General features: G+C 39.0%; 1 protein-coding gene across 1 annotated transcript in view; it reads right to left on the bottom strand.

Annotated features, from left to right (window-relative positions):
• Window positions 1-17,653, bottom strand: part of LOC143027613 (protein prune homolog 2-like) — a 289,335-nt gene that overhangs the window by 208,314 nt on the left and 63,368 nt on the right. Inside the window, exons 4-5 of the mRNA XM_076188976.1 lie at window positions 11,533-11,700; window positions 1,765-1,983 (exon numbers count right to left, since the gene is read on the bottom strand). Of these exons, the coding sequence (XP_076045091.1) occupies window positions 1,765-1,983; window positions 11,533-11,700 (387 nt within the window). The remainder of the gene's footprint in view (window positions 1-1,764; window positions 1,984-11,532; window positions 11,701-17,653) is intronic.

The raw sequence follows: 17,653 nt of genomic DNA, 5'->3' as shown, positions 1-17,653 counted from the left end.
TGAAAGTGACGGAGCAACAAAACATCTCAGTCCGTGATTATTGGCGGTAGTTCACGGTAAAAGATGCTCTAACCTTCATCAAGGATTCGTGGAGTGAAGTGCCAACATCATGCTGCAATGGAGTCTGGAAAAAATTGTGTCCTCAATTCGTCCACGACTTCAAAGTATACAGCATAGACGACAATGTAGCCAAGGCCAACGTTAAAAGTCTGCGTCTAGCACAGCAAGTTGGCTTCGAGGATTTGGAAGAGGAGGACATCGACAACTTGCTTCAGTCTCACACACAAGAGCTCTCCAATGAAGATTTGTTTGACATCGAGAAAGAGAGAGTGAAAATGATGGAGGAGAAAGAGGAAGCAGCAGCAGCAGCAGCATCACCAGGACCACAGCGAGCCCTCACAGCTGCCAACTTGTCTGAGTGTATGGACTCGTTGATGCATGCAATGAGGGTCATAGAGGAGAATGATCCTAATGTCGAGAGGAGCAGCACCATCATACGACGTGTGATGGAGAACATGGCTTGCTATAATGCTATGTTAAAAGAAAAACAACAAAAGACAAAACAACAGCCGATCACAAACTTCTTCCGACAACGCACACCAAGTCAGCTAACCAGCGAATCAGAGACAGGCACCGACTCGGAGATGGACGCTCCCGATGACCCTGCCGCCCCTGCCTCACCACAAACATCACACACACACACCGAGTCCGATATAGCGCGCAGTGACACGTCAGGGGGTGAAGCCTAGTTAGGAATCTACAATAGTACACAGCGAGCGGTGAGTGTTGTGTTGTTGTCAGTATGGAAACGTGTGAGAGCAACATCTCAGCTTGCGGGATGGTTTCCTGACCCATGATTTTTTTCATTGTCCAAGGGTAATTTTATTTTCATAAAAGTAAAATAAAAATGAATGTAGAAAAAAACTTGAAAGAAATTTATTCATCCTTGAATCGCAATAAGCTGCCGCTACAACAACAACAACAGCGTGCAGATCAGCAGCGGGACGCTACTTATCAAGGCGTAAAGGCCAATTAACCCGTGATCCCATATGTGGTGGTAAATCAACAACAACAAGGCAGGTCAGAGGTTATATGCTTAGCTCGTGGCTCAGCTGCAGGAAGGATTATGGTATTGGAAACACTTGTAACAGCAAAGTAGTGAGTTTAATTCCTCACATTACGCGAAATTCACATTACGCGCTGCCTTTTGGAACGCATCTAGCGCGTAAAGTGAGGACTACCTGTATATATATATATTATATATATATATACACATTTATTTACATATATATATATATATATATATATATGTACATACATATATAAACACATTTATTTACATATATATATACATATTATATATATATATATATATATACAAACACATTTATTTACACACACACACACATATATATATATATATATATATATATATATATATACACATATACTACATATGCTTGTATGCATACATATTCAAATGCAAAAATGTGTGAAAAACAAGTATAATTTTGGGACCATTTTTTGTTGACCGATGTAATCAAGTGGGCATTATAGAGTGGTTACCTGTAAATAACTTTGGGCCATCTGAAGTCAATTTAAACTATACTAAACCCTCATCAAAGGACATACCAACAATATCCCTTCTCTCACCTACTTCTGCAATAAGAAAACTTGCCATTGTTCTAGACAAACCCCCCCCCCCAAAAAAAAAAAAGTAGCATTATTAACTAGAGTAGGTGTGTAATCACCTAGTTAACTTACGCTCCATAATGGACTCCTCCAATTCATCTGGTGTGTCTATATCATCAGGTGTGAGCATATCCGTGAATTCATCGTGAGACAGCATTTGTGCATCCTCATCTTCTGAATGCTGACTCAAGGAGGAGATGGAATGCTGGTCATCATCTACAGCAACATTAAGTAGTTCATCTGTGACTGTGAGACGTTTTTTCCTTGTCCCCTCCAGGGTAGACGGGCGTTCTTCAAAGCAGAGAAGAGCATGTAAACATGATAAATACATGGTAACCTAATGCTTACATGCACACATACACACACATGCACATGATAGAGATGAACTATTAAAATGGGACAAAAGAGAAACAAGAGGACACGCAAAGAAACTAAAGAAAGACAGTTACAGAAGACCTGAAAAAGAGCAGTTTCCCTCATTACACTTTTTAATCCTGCAAGGCATTTACTCGCTTCTCTCAATCTACATTCTACCTCCACCTCCACTCCACCTTATCCTGCCACATTTGCACCCAAGTATCTAAAACTATCCACTTCCTCCAGTCACTCTCCCTTAATGCTCACTTCCAGTCTGCTGCCATTTTCACCCCTTGTACATCTAATCACCTTACTTTTACCCACATTTATCTTTAACTTTCTTCTTTCACACACTCTCCCAAACTCTGTCACCAACTTCCTCAATCCCTCCTCCAATCCTGCCACAAGTGCAGTGTCGTCCTCAAACAGCTGGCTCACCTCCCACTTTTCTCCATTTTCTTTAACCATCTTCAATCCCTGACCCACTACCCTTGCATTTACCTCTCGCACCACCCCATCCATGTACAAGTTGAACAGCCAGGGCGACATAATGCATCCCTGATGAAGTCCCACCTTTACCTCGAACCACTCACTCTCTCCAGTTCTAATCCTGACACATGCTCTACTACTCTCATAAAAACTCTTGACCGCTCCTAGAAGCTTTCCTCCTATCCCGTATATCCGCAAAACCTCCCACAGTGCCTTCCTGTCTACCCTGTCATAAGCCTTTTCTAGATCCATAAAAGCCCAAAAAACATCCTTACATTTTCCTATAGCTTTCTCACATATGTCTTACTACAAATATCTGATCTACACAACCTCTACCCATTCTAAATCCACACTGTTCCTCACCAATTACTCCCTCTGTTCCTCTCCTAATCCTCTCAATCAAGATCCTACCATAAGCCTTCCTACATTCATCATATACCAAGGCTTTTTCCCCCTTACAAGGGAGGTAGCCAAAAACGGAAAGGCATAAAATCATTTCCACCCATTCCATCCCTGAATACACTCCACACCCCTCCACCCTCCCTCTTATCTGAGCATCTCCTGGATGACAGGTCATCCCTGCACCTTGTCCACTGCCCTGGGTCAGAAGCAATGTCGCAAGACACAGCACATCCACAACAAGGCCGCTTCACTAAATCGGCGACCACCCCCTCCGTCCCCCCATTGCAAGCTAATCCCTCTGAAACTACTACACTCACATTTGTCCCCTTTTCCCTTGTAAAGTGGAACTATACAGGCACTCCTCCAGTCCTCCGGTACTCTACCCTCTCTCCAGCAAACATTAAATAACTTCACCAGCCAGTCCACCATCACTGTACCTCCTTTTTTTTTACATTCTGTATGGCATCCATCCAGACCAGGTGCCTTACCTGCTTTCATCATCTTAACAACTGCCTTCACTTCTTCCTTATTTCTCCTCCATTTTCCTCACTCATCACTCTCATTTTCTTAGCATTTCCCACTGCAACTATCTTTCCCTCCCTATCCTCCTTCACATTTAGCAACTCCCTAAAATATTCTGCCCATCTTCCCCTTACTGCCTTCTCTTCCATTATCATCTCTCCATCTGCACCTTTTACCTTTTCTTCTCTACTTGATTCGCCTCCTCTTCCTCTCTTAATATCTTTCCAAAACATCTTTTTATTACCTTCCAAAATTTTCTGTCATACTCTTACCCCATTTCACATCTGCTCTCCTCTTTGCCTCCTTTACCTTTTGCTTTACTTCTCTTTTCTTTTCTTTGTACCTCTCATATGACTCCCTCATCCTTTTTTGTAACCAATCTGTGAAAGCTCGCTTCTTCTCTTCTACAACCTTCTTTGTTTCCTCATCCCACCATTCACTACCCTTCCTTCTATTTCCTCCTGTCCTTTTTGTTCCACACACCATCTTTGCACACTTTGTGACTCCCTCCTTGAACCATCCCCATTCCTCCTCCACTCCTAGCTCTACTCTATCCTTCACTCCCTCCCACTCATCTCTCAGCTTCTTTTTGTACACTCCTCCCTCGATTTAAGAACGCTCCATATATGAATTTTCGCTATAAAGAACAAAAAAATGTTGTTCCCAAAATCAAAATACGAACTAAAAATTCGCCATAACGAATAAAATCCTGTTGAAAAAATTACTGTATTTCTAAATCATAAATATGAAAAAGAAAATTATTTTTACATCATAAATATTAAAAAAAACTGCCATATGTTCAGGTAAAAAAAGAATTAAAGTGAAAATAGATACAGGCACACCTCGACTTACGTCGTTTTCGAAGATACGTCGGTTTTCAAAAATAATATGGAAAAAAATTCAAGTTGTCGTTTTACTTTACTTTACGTCGGTCAGCCAATAATGGAATCGCATAAACACCAAAAAACGTTTCAAGTGTTTCAAACAATTCATGTTACAATAAATAAGAATAAAAGCATGTAAAATTATATAAAGATTCAGTAACTGCTAAAATATATACCATAAAGTAGTATGGCCTAGTCCACTAGAACATGAAATTGCAACGGTACTTCCAATACGTATTTACCGTAAGCGGCGTCTCGACTCCCGCAATTCTTTTGGATTATTATCTGTTTACTGAAGTTTTGTAAATTTTCTCATTAACATTCACTTGTAACTGTAATATTTGCCCCCATGCCTCCTAAGAAAAGTTCTAGTGAAAGTGCTAAGCGTCGTGCTATTTCACTGGAGGAGAAAATGGCGATGATAAAACGTCATTGTAATGGTGAAAAAGTTGTATCGATTGCACGATGTTTTGGAGTAAGTCGGACAACTGTATCAATGATTGTGCATAATAAAGACAAGATTTTAACACATGTCACATCTGAAGCCCCATTGATGAAGAACACGATCATCAACAAGAAAAGAGGTAAGATATTTGAAGAAATGGAAAATCTTCTTTCGATTTGGGTTGATAGGAGGAATCGTCAGAATGCGAATCTTAGTCAAGAGCTCATTCAGGAAAAAGCGTTGTCTTTGTTTGAGGACCTAAAGGAAAAATATCCAGATGAGAAAGATGTAGATTTCAAAGCAAGTCCTGGATGGTTTATGAGATATAAAAACAGGAGAAATTATCACTTCCTTAAAAGACAAGGTGAAATCGCATCAGCTGATGAACAAGCAGCAGCGGAATTTCCTGCTACACTGAAGAAAATCATCGAAGAAAACGGGTTTCTTCCTGAGCAAATTTTCAACGTAGACGAAACAGGATTATATTGGAAGAAATTACCAGATCGTTCATTTGTTTCCAAGGAAGAGAAAACGATTCCAGGTTACAAGGTCTCAAAAGAACGTGTGACCATAATGTTGGGAGGTAACTGTGCAGGAGATTTTAAATTAAAGCCTCTGTTTGTTTATCATGCACACAACCCCCGTGCCCTGAAGAATATACCCAAAGCATCTCTCCCTGTTATATGGATGGCTAACTCAAAAGCTTGGGTCACTGTTGTTATTTTCGAAGATTGTTTTTTCAATAATTTTGTCCCAGCAGCAGAGAAGTATTGTAAGGAGAAGGGGATTCCTTTTAAGGTTTTACTTATCTTAGATAATGCTCCTGGCCACCCACAAAACATCGCAGATTTTCACCCCAACATTACCGTCATATACCTCCCCCCAAACACTACGTCTATTCTCCAGCCAATGGATCAGGGGATAATTGCTATCTTCAAACGTTATTATATGAAGCGTACGCTACTGCAAGCAATAGCTGCAATTGAAATGGATGAGTCTATCACACTTCGCGACTTTTGGAAGGGATATGACATCTACAAAGCTTTACAGAATGTAGCAGCAGCATGGAATGATGTTCAGAGCACTGCTATGAATGGTGTATGGAAAAAGCTATGCCCGCAATTTGTGCACGAGTTTAAGGGCTTCGATACTGTTGTTGTCAACAAAGATTTGGTTACAATGAGCGAAGAGCTGGATATGAATTTGGAGGAAGAGGATTTCACAGATTTATTTGAAAAAGACAAGGAGTTACTGATGAACAAGGATTTGATGGAACTTCAGGAGCAACAAAAGAAAGAAGAAGAAGAGGATGATGAATCTGAGCCACGCCACTTCACCATTAAGAAAATGGAGGAAGCATTTGCACACATCGAAAAAGGTCTTGCTATGTTTGAGGATATGGATCCAAATGCTCAACGCTTTTCCAAGATAATGGGGGCTTGTTATGAAGCTTTTGCTCCTTATAATCTAATCCTTGAAGAAAAGAAGAAGACGGTTCAAGGCACTCTTGACCAGTTTTTACGCGTCGAACGACGAGAATCAGCTGATGTTGATGTCGACAATCCCCAGCCATCTACGTCTACAACGTAAACATCAACATATTGTATCTACTGTTTTGGTAAACTGAAAATACATTAAAGTTTTTCACTTATTACAATATGATTATATGTAAGCTTGAAATAGTTTTTATTTCTTTGTTTTTTGTTTTGTTTTACCGTATGTTATTGACAATGCATTCATAGAGTACAGCACCGCGAAATAGCAACGCGTAAACATCGACATAATGTATGTACTGCATTGGTAAATTAAAAATACTTTATTCAATTTTTCACTTATTACAAAATTATTGTAAGCTTAAACTAGTTTTTATTTATTTGTTTTTTGTTTTGTTCACCGTATGTAATTGACAATGCATTCATAAAGTACAGCAAATTGTACGTATTGATGAATAAGTACAGGTACTTTTTTATACTTTATTACAAAATGATAAATAAATGTTCTGTTTGGAAACTTAAAATAGATTTTTATTAACCTTGTTTAATAAAAAATGCAATCAAAAGTAAAATAAAGTACTGAAAAATGGCTATTGGCAGTTTAGCCTAGGCTACACCAGGCCTACCTAGCCTACTTGTAAGCAAATTCGACTTACGTCGTGTCTCCTGGAACCAATTAACGACGTAAGGTGAGGTGTACCTGTACGTACGTTTGTTATTGTTTTCAAAACAACGCTGTGTACTGCTCGGTCTACTCAATCGGTCTCGGTTAATCATGGATTATTAGCATGATTTCAAGTGAAATTATGCCTCCTAAGTGTCCAGGAAGCCCTATTAAGGATGGTGACAAGCCTAAGAGGGCTAGGAAAGCAATATCTCTAGATACTAGTCTGTGCTAAAGAAAAGTGACAAAGGAATGAGAGTGAATTACATCGCATAATATAATGGGTTTATATATATAATATAATGGATTTATATGGGAAAAAGTGCTCAATTTGAGTATATTCGATATACAAACGTTTTTTCAAGAACGTAACTAGTTCATACAGGAAGGAGTGTACTCCTCCTTTTCCTTTTCATTTAAAGACTTCACTCTTGAACTAATAGGTGGAATATAAGGAAAATTATTGGAATGGATGGAAGACTTCTTGAAAGGAAGAAAAATGAGTGATACTTAGAGAAAAGAACTCAAAATGGGTAGACATGATAAATGGAGTTACCCAAGGCTCTGTATTGGCTCCAATAATGTTTATTTATATAAACGACATAGATGAAGGAATTAAATGTTACATAAACTTCTTTGCAGATGATGCAAAACTATTGAAGAGAGTAACGAAGAAGACTGTAAATCTTTTCAGGGAGATCTGGACAAAGTCTGGAATTGGAGTAAAATGAACAACGTGAATTTCAACATTAAAAAATGTAGTATAATAGAATTTGGAAAAAGCAAAAATAGAATATCTGGTAAATACAAAATTGGAACAAAAGAAGTTACAAAAATAAATTCATAAAGAGACATAGGAGTGATCATTTCAAGTGACATAACACCAAACAAACATGTAAACAAAATAGTTGGAGAAACCTACAACTTAATAAGATCAATGAAAGTGGCCTTTGACTACATGGACGAGGAAATGGTGAAGAAAATCCTAGTTACACTGATAAGACCAAAATTAGAGTATGCAGCATCACTATGGACACTCAGTACAATAAAAAACATAAAGAAACTAGAAAGAATTCAAAGAGCACTAACAAAGATGGCATCAACACTCAGCATGTTGACATATGAACAAAGATTGGACAAACTAAACTTATTAACTCTGGAGCAAAGAAGAGAAAGAGGCGATTTAATATCCATATATAGAATTATGAAAGGGATGGAAATCCTTGACAGGGATGATCTACTTAAATGGGACAGAAGAAATACAAGGGGACACAAGAAGAAACTTAAGGACAGTTACAGAAGAGATCTGAAAAAGAATAGCTTTCCACATAGAATGATATACATGGAATAAATTGAAAGAGAAAACAGTGAGTGCTAAAACTATACACGACTTTAAGAAAGAACTGGATGCAGAAAGATACAACTGCGGGTCCCTACGAGCATAGCTCTTCTCCCGCAAAATACAACTAGGTAAATACTAGATCTCTAACCCAATTTGCCTTTTCTTTAATTACTTGAATGATTGTGTCTTTTGCATTTTCCTGTATATGTTGTTGTATTATTTCTTTAAAGGCGATTTCTTCATTTTCTCTGTTTTCATTCCATTTCTTAATCTTTTACATACTGTTTTCTTCAATGCAATCATTTCTTGTATTTTGCTATTTACCTCTTTTTTTTAAGTTCTCACTATTGGTAGTATCATTAATCTTCATTTTTCATTTTTCACATTTAACTTCTATTATATAATTTTTTATTATCATGAGTTCACTCCTAAAACTCCTGCCCTGGATAGTCTGCAATCCAGGGCAGGAGTCTGTATTGGACCCCCTTTGGTAGTCAAAGATGCAAGAATGGCCAAAACATTCTCTAATTCAAATACTTTTCCAAATACAAACACCTCAATGGCAGGTTGACAATGACCAGGCCAAGAAGGGTTGCCACATGTTCAGTTGCTACTATTCCCTTTATAAAACCATACATATTGTGATGGAAGGGTTCCATCCACCACAGGAGGCAATTGAGAATCATCCGCTAAGCGGTTTTGCCAATGCAGGTTGGGGAGAGGGGCCTGTAGCTGTGTGGGTACTTGGGCTTGGGAATCAGCACTAAATCACCTTTTTCAGCCCTCAGGGAGTTACCCTGCTTCCCAAGAAGCATTGATGAATGCCAGTGCTGCCAGCACCCATGTCGACCACGTTTGCCTCAAGAAGGAATACGGAATACCATCACTACCCGGAACAGTATCTTTACTTTTCTTACAAGCTCAACAGAAGTCCTAGATTGTGAAGGGATAGTACGTCAGGTCAACTTTAGCCATGGCAATGTGTATCATGTCCTCTCCATCCTGTCTAAGAAGTACAGCTCCTGCCTGATAGGGAAGGGTAGTGGAGGATCAGTCTGCAAATTGGTGTGTCAGCAGGTCTGCCAGTTAATGGGGTTGTGGATGAATGGAGGGGAGGGTAGACTGCACCTATTGCTTGCAGTAGTTCCCTCAAGAGGGCACTAGCGGTGGTTTGGGCAGAGAAATTGGGACACCATTCCAGCCACTTTCTTCCCAGACCCTGTGGGTGACCTCCCAAACATGCCTAATGGTAGAGCACAAAAGAACCCTTGCCTAAAGGGATGGATGGCACTGCAGAAATGTATGGAATATGTTGATTCAGTGATTCTACTCCTATATGATGTCATTGTAGTGCCACCGGTCAGCATACTGATTGAAGCCTGTCTTCATCTTGGAGACAGCTCATCCACAGCGGCTTGGACAGTGGTGACGATGTTCCAATAGAGGTCATCTATGTCCTGTGGGAGGACATAAGACTGGTACCAGCAGTTTAACTCCTCCTGGAAAAGAGTCTATATGGCCTTCCCTGTGCTCTAGCATCAAGGTGGTGGATAAGAAAGGGAAAGAGGGAGAAGGTCCATGACTAAAGTGACAATAGTGTAGTGGTCACTAGTGAGCTGGGTCAACCATCCAGTGGGCATGCTAACCCATGCTCATAGAGAGGAGAGTGAGGTCCAGTCACCCTTCCAAGAAGTGAGTGAATTCCCTGGAGTGACCTCAGGTATCTCCACAAAAAGCACTGCTGGATTGGGTCATTGGAAGGAATGAAAGTCCCCAACAATTGATGTGAGCTCATAACCAGCTAAGAACATCTCTCCAGGTGCTAATTCACCTGCATGAGGATGATATATGTTGTGGAGAAAGAAGGTACCACCAGCAAGAATGATTCTGGCAGCCAAGACCTCTACCCACCACAAGTTATATCTCCTTATTCTCCAATTATCATATTTAGATTCATGTATTAATCCAGCCAGGGTTATATTGTCTTCTAGCCTATTCCATGTACTTATGCATCCATATGGAAAATGTATTTCTTCACATCCTTTTGACATTTAGTCTTTTTTGTTTTGTTCCCATGATTTCTTAAAGACATCCTGTCAGTAATCAAGAAATCTTTTATCACAATAGTCTAGCCCCTTTATTATTCTGAACAAAGTTATCATATCTCCACTTTCTCTTCAATATGTCAATGTTGGTAGCTCTAATGCTTTGAGTATTTCCTCATACAGCTTATCAGCCATGCTGGGGACCACTTTGATTCCTACCCTTTGTATTCTCTCAATTTTGCTTACATATTTCACACTGTGTGGGGGACCATTTCACTGATGCATATTCCAGTCTTAGATGGGTTAGGATTTCTACGAATTTCTCCATCATCTCTTCATCCATAGACTGAAAAGCAAATTCAATGTTCTGCAGCAATGCAAGTGTCTCCCACAGTCTTGTTGATGTGTCATTCTGGTGACAGGTTGTTTTTTATCAACACTCCCAAACCTTTCTTCTCTTTTGCCTTTTTAGCGAATTCACTTCCTAATCAATAGTTTAAAAGTCTTTCTGAGCATTTGCATATTTCCAATATTTTGCTTTTTTTTGTACTAAAACTTATCTTCCATTTTTTAACCCATGTAAATAGTGTAGATCTTGTTGCAACATCTTATCTCACTATTCTTAAAATCTTTGCATCATCTGTAAACATGCTGGCATATCATATCATTCACATAAAAAAAACATTATAGGTGCTACTTCTTAACTTTGTGGAACCCTGCTAGTTACTGCTCTCCACTTTTTATCCTTATTACTGCTTATCCTTTATTATTTTCCTAAAAAAATAATAATAATAAAAAAAAAAAAAAAAAAAAAAAAAAAAAAAATCATCATCATCTATTCAAGTATAGTTCACCACTTATTCCTCCAATATTCTCCAGTTTCCACATAAGTTGACTACAAGGTACTTTATCTAAATCCCTCCATAAGTTGTGGTACACACAGTCCACCCATCCCTCCCAATCTTGCAGCACATCTATCACTCTCAAGTACAAACTCAAACACACGACCTTCCTGATCTAAAGCCATATTGACTGTCTGTCTGTCAGTGTTCATTGCTTAATGTGTACGTGTGATTTTTTCATCCTTTTTATATATTATGTCATATATAATTTTTATATGTAATAAATGCACAAATATGCATACTTTGAATGTCCTAACAGAAAATTAACTTCAATATCAAACTGCACAAAACTTACCCTTCCTTAGTGTGACTTGACCAGTGGGTGGTGACAAAACAGCCTTGTACATGGAATGGTCCTCCTCTAAGGGTGTTGTGGGTTGTGGCTCTTCCCGTTCACCCTCAGCCAGCCTAACGCCCTCATCCTCACAGCATTTGAGAGCTGTTGGGCTGCTTGGGAAATCCACTAAGGTGGTGGTGATAGTGGTCAGGTGGGGTGACATGGAAGTATTAGAATAAATCTAATTTATGAAAACTGTATATGTTACACATGCACGTGATTCAGTATCATAATACATACACAATATTAATGCATAGCAAAATCAAAACAAATAGTAAACATAAAGTCAATACATCATGAGGCTGCTATACTGTTCGTGGGGTCCTTTGCCTTCACCAGTCTTTTCAGTTTCAAACATCATTCTAATTTCTTGAGAATCCCTAGTTAAACCCATAAAATTTTTCCTTACGGCATCAATCAATTTTGCTGGGTTTCCTCGATTATTTGCTTGACAGTCATATGGGAGAGCCCATGTTCAGTTGCATATGTGTACAAGGGGTCCTTTAGTTAAAACAGTTCTGTTCCTTGCAATGTTGTAAAGGTAGCTTATGAGAAATTGTGTGCCATCTTTATATGAATAAAGAGGTAATGTGTGAGGACAGGTAAATAGGAATATATAGATTAAACATACTTAATAAAAGAAATTGGATATTGCGGCAGCTACACCACTGGCACCTGGAAGTACCACATTAAAGAGGGTTGTACGCTATATTTCTCTCTTGCAACCTCATTCTCCCCTCTTGTATCATTCTGTAAGTATAGTTATATTTTCAAACTTTGCCTTTGCTTCAACCCAGAGAAAGGGAAATTCACTGATATAATGGGAAAATTGGCACACTGGGTGTGGATTGATAGGATTGTTCAAATCGTGGCCAGATTTGGGACAATCTATCAAAAACACTCCAGGTTCATGGCATATAAATTGGTGGTCTGTCTGGGATTTTCTTTCTTCACTGGGTAATATGATTGGTGTGTGCAAAATATTTGAAACTATGGAAGATAGGTCAAAGTAGATAACTGAATCCCAAAAGAATAGTACATTGAGTGAAATCAAATTGTCATCAATCAGAAAACAAAAGTGTGTTTGCCGCCATAGCAAAGATGTACCGATCAGACAGTATGAACAATGTTGATAGTAGATATCGAGAGATTTTCACAGGTAAAAGAAATTCCGAAATAGAAGTAGAAATGAAAGTAGGATAGGCAAGGAAAGTAGAGATGAAAGGTATTATATCTATGGGGTACTATATGAGATTTACGGTGTGTGATAAATAACAGTTGATAGGTCCTTAGCTAATCTTTAGTATGACCTCTTGGTCGGGATGTAAATACAAAACAAAACATGAACTCAGATGACCATAACAACATGATTCACCCTGCCACAGCAGGGTCACTAAGCAATACATTTCTCACCTTTTAATGAACACATAACTTATAGTTACAAATCCAACATATCAGGTGGTCTACGGATGCGACAGGAACATTGTATCTCTTTGTCTGTACTAAACAATCTTGGTTATTAATTACAAGGTCTTCTCTTGAACATTCTATATTAGAGTTATCTTCAGTTACAGGTGAATCCAACATTGGATTACTAGAAACATCTACTCTAACAGAAGAGTCATCTATGGAAATACCAATTAAATAGTTACTCTTAGGTTGGCCAAAATCACCCACAAATCTAAGCATAATTTAATCTGTATGTCTTTTCTAAATGATATTTCCCAAACTTTGAACCTTCACCTTATTTCTTGAACTAAGTTCTCCTTCAATCTTTCCTTCCATCCATGGAAAACCTTTACCAAAATTGTGAAAAAATACTGCATCATTCAGCCCATACACGGGCTCTTCCTTAAACTCTTCGTTATTCAATCCACTGGAAGATCTGTCCTGCACTCTAACAGCTACTACAGTAACCTCAAAAAATCTATTAAACATTATCTCCATTGGAGACTTACCAGTGGAAGAATTTATGGTTCTTCAATTATTATATAGGAATCTACATACTCTGTTTAGGAAAAAAGTCAAACATAAGTAAACATGGGAGACAGTAGTGGATGGAGGGGTGGTAGGTAGAGCATTAACCTCTTCACTCCGGGGCACATGCACGTCAGGCAGCATTAGCTGCCCGACGTGTGATGTTGCATCATAATAATCGCATTATAAAAAATAAAGTCAGTGCTCAATCATTCGTTCTCTTTCACCCGTGAATTTTGATAACCATAGAAAATATGATGAAGCCAGTTTAGAGAGAATGGAAATTATGTAGGTACGACTACAATAAATATAATCAAGACGCCGACGTCGGCATCATCGCGTACCCACTTGCTCCTCATGACGCCTATGTAGGCATCACCATATGGAAGTGGTTAATGGAATATATAGTGGTAACCAGGAGTATAGTAGAAAGAGTTAAGGATGTACATGTTCTAAGAAGAGAGTGGGAGAATATGAAATAATTTTTTGGTGGAAGATAAGTTGAGAGTGGAGGATAGATGGAGAAAGAGGAAAAGGTCAGAAGTTAGGGAGGTGCTTAAAGTGAACTGCTTAAATGAGAAAAAAAAAGAAGTACAAGAAAAATCAGAGAGAGGAGTGGGAGCAAGTGAAGGATAGAGTAGAACTATAAGTGGAGGAGGAATGGGGATGGTTCAAGGAGGGAGTAACAAGGTGTGCAAAGATGGCGTGTGGAACAAGGAGGATGGGAAGATTTAGAAGGAAGGGTAGTGAGAGGTGGGATGAGGAAGCAATGAAGGTTATAGTAGAAAAGAAGTGAGTAGATTGGTTACAAAATTGGATGAGAGAATAATATGGGAGGTACAAAGAAAAGAGAAGTAAAGCATAAGATAAATGATGCAAAGAGGAGAGATGTGAAATGGGGTAAGAGTATGACAGAAAATTTTGAATGTAATAAAAATATGTTTTGGAAAGAAATTAAGAGAGGAAGAGGTGAATCAAGTAGAGAAGAAAAGGTAAAAGATGCAGATGGAGTGATAATGGAAGAGAAGACAGTAGGAGGAAGATGGGCAGAGTATTTTAGGGAGTTGCTAAATGTGAAGGAGGGTAGGGAAGGAAAGGTAGTTGCAGTGGGAAACACTAAGAAAATGACAGTGATGAATGAGGAAAATGGAGAAATAAGGAAAGATGAGGTGAAGGCAGTTAAGATGATGAAAGCAGGTAAGGCACCTGGGTTTGATGGGTGTCATGCAGAATGTTAAAAAAAAAAAAAAAGAGGTACAGTGATGGTGGACTGGCTGGTGAGGTTATTTAATGTTTATTTAAGAGAGGGTAGAGTGCCAGAGGACTGGAGGAGTGCCTGCATAGTTCCACTTCACATGGGAAAAGGGGACAAGTATGAGTGTAGTAGTTTAAGAGGGATCAGTTTGTTAACCACTTCCATACGGTGACGCCTACGTAGGCGGCATGAGGAGCAAGTGGGTACTCGATGATGCCGACGTCGCCATCTTGATTATATTTATTGTAGTCGTACCTACGTAATTTCCATTCTCTCTAAACTGGTTTCATCAATTTTCTATGGTTATCAAAATACATGGGTGAAAGAGAATGAACGATTGAGCACTGACTATTTTTTATAATGCAATTATTATGACGCAACATCACACGTTGGGCAGCTAATGCTGCCAGACGTATGATGTGCCCCGGAGTGAAGAGGTTAACTGTAGTTGGGTAGGCTTATGGAAAGGTCTTGATTAGGATGATTAGGAGAGGAATAGAGGGAGTAATTGATGAAGAACAGTGTGGGTTTAGGGCAGGTAGGGGTTGTGTGGATCAGATTTTTGTGGTAGGACAGATATGTGAGAAAGCTTTAGGTAAAGGTAAGGATGTATTTTGGGCTTTTATGGATTTGGAAAAGGCTTATGACAGGGTAGACAGGAAGGCACTGTTGGAGGTATTACAGATATATGAGAGTAGAAGAGTGTGAGTGGTTTGAGGTAAAGGTGGAATTTCGACAGGGATGTGTCATGTCGCCTTGGCTGTTCAATTTATGCATGGGTGGGGAGGATATGAGAGGGAAATGCAAGGGTAGTAGGTTGGGGATTGGAGATGGTTAAAGAAAATGGAGAAAAGTGGGAGATAAATCAGTTGTTGTTTGCTGACGACACTGCATTTGTAGCAGGATCAGAGGGATTGAGAAAGTTAGGTTCAGAGTTTGGGAGGGTGTGAGGAAGAAGAAAGTTGAAGATAAATGTGGGTAAAAGTAAGGTGATGAGATGTACAAGGGGAGAAAGTAGCAGCAGACTGGAAGTGAGTATTAAGGGAGAGAGACTGGAGGAAGTGGATAGTTTTAGATACTTGGGTGCAAATGTGGTGGGAAAGGGAAGAGTGGAGGTGGGATGTAGATTGAGAGAAGCAAGTACATTGGGGGATTAAAAAAAATGTAATGAGAAATAGACATTTGGGAATAGATGATAAGAGGAGATTGTATGCCAACAGCACTGTATGGGGCAGAAACATGGAACATAAGAGAGGAAGAGAGGAGTTTGATTGTGTTTGAGGTGCCTGAGAAGTATGATAGGGGTTACTAGGCTGGAAAGAGTAAAAAATGAGGAGGTGAGGAGAACAGGGGTAGAAAGGGAGTTGGGAGATAGGATTGATGAAAGGGTATTGGGATGGTTTGGACACACAGAAAGAATGAGTGAAGAAAGATTAGTAAAAGAGGTATGTAAGGCAGATGTGAAAGGAGTGAACATGAGGGGGCAACCTAGGATGAGATGGATGGATGGGGTAAAAGGGGCTTTGAGAAAGAGAGAAATGTCTGTTGAGAAAGGATGGGAGAGAACAGAAGATAGGGGCAGATGGAGAATGGTTGTGTATGGATGATGCTGTGATGCATGAGGGGAAGTGGGTGGGTGGGTAAGGGAGTATGTGTGAAAAATAAATTGACATGCCCTAAGAGATTTCTCCCCATCTTCTCGATTTCTGCATGAGGGGATGGAGAAGGTGGGATTGCCGATTTTATGAAGCAGCCTTGCTATGAATGTCCTGTGTCTTGTGACAATGCTTCAGACCCAGAGCAGTGAGGGAGATGCAGGGATGAACAGTCATCCAGGAGGAGCCAAGAAAAGAGAGAGGGAAGAGGGTGGATGGAAATGGAGTACAAGGGGATGGAATGGGTGAGAGTGATTTTATGCCTTTGTTTTTTTGGGCTACCTCCCTTGTAAAGGAGATAAAGCCTTTGGTATATGTATGTATCTACCTAGCTGTATTTATCTAGTTGCATTTTGCGGGAAGAGAGCTATGCTCGTAGTGACCTGCTATTGTAACTTTCCACATCCAGTTTTTTCTTAAGGTCATGTATGGTTTTAGCACTCACTGTTTTCTCTTTCAATTTGTTCCAGATATCTAACACTCTGTGTGGGAAGCTATTCTTTTTCAGATCTCTTCTGTAACTGCCTTTTTTAAGTTTCTTCTCATGTCCTCTCATATTTCTTCTGTTCCATTTTAGTAGGCTAAAGATAGAAGAGACAAAAATTGGAAAAGGTGGGAAAAAAAAAAAGAGTATGTGGAATACATATATCAAACTAAGAAATGATTATGTAAAAATATGCAGAGATGAAAAGAGAAATTATGAAAGGGACATAATAGAAAAATGCAAGGAATAACCTAAACCATTTTACAGGTATGTAAATGGTAAACTAAAAGACAAACAAGAAATAGTAAGACTGCGCCAAGGGAATTATGAATATAAAGATGTAGAAATGGCTGAAATTATGAACAAACATTTCAAATCAGTATTCACAATTGAAAGTTCACAAAACTGTGAGGAAATACAGAAAGATACCCCCAATGAAAGAAATAACCGTGACACAGAAGGAAATCAGAGACCAAATAAAAAAAACCTTGATGTCAGAAAATTGCATGGTCAGGATGGAATTGCAAACTGGATATTAAAAGAATGCATAGCTGAGTTGATGGACAAAATATACAAGATAATTAAATACTCACTCAAAGAAGGAAAGGTACCACAGGACTGGAAAAATGCAAATATTGTACCAGTAAAGGAGGGGACAAGGAAAATCCAACTAACTACAGACTCTCCATTACAAGCACAATAGCAAAA

The sequence above is a fragment of the Oratosquilla oratoria genome, chromosome 8 (assembly GCF_046742065.1).
Source record: "Oratosquilla oratoria isolate Oo_2021 chromosome 8, ASM4674206v1, whole genome shotgun sequence".
NCBI lineage: Eukaryota > Metazoa > Arthropoda > Malacostraca > Stomatopoda > Squillidae > Oratosquilla > Oratosquilla oratoria.
This window is presented reverse-complemented; position numbering and strand designations above follow the sequence as displayed.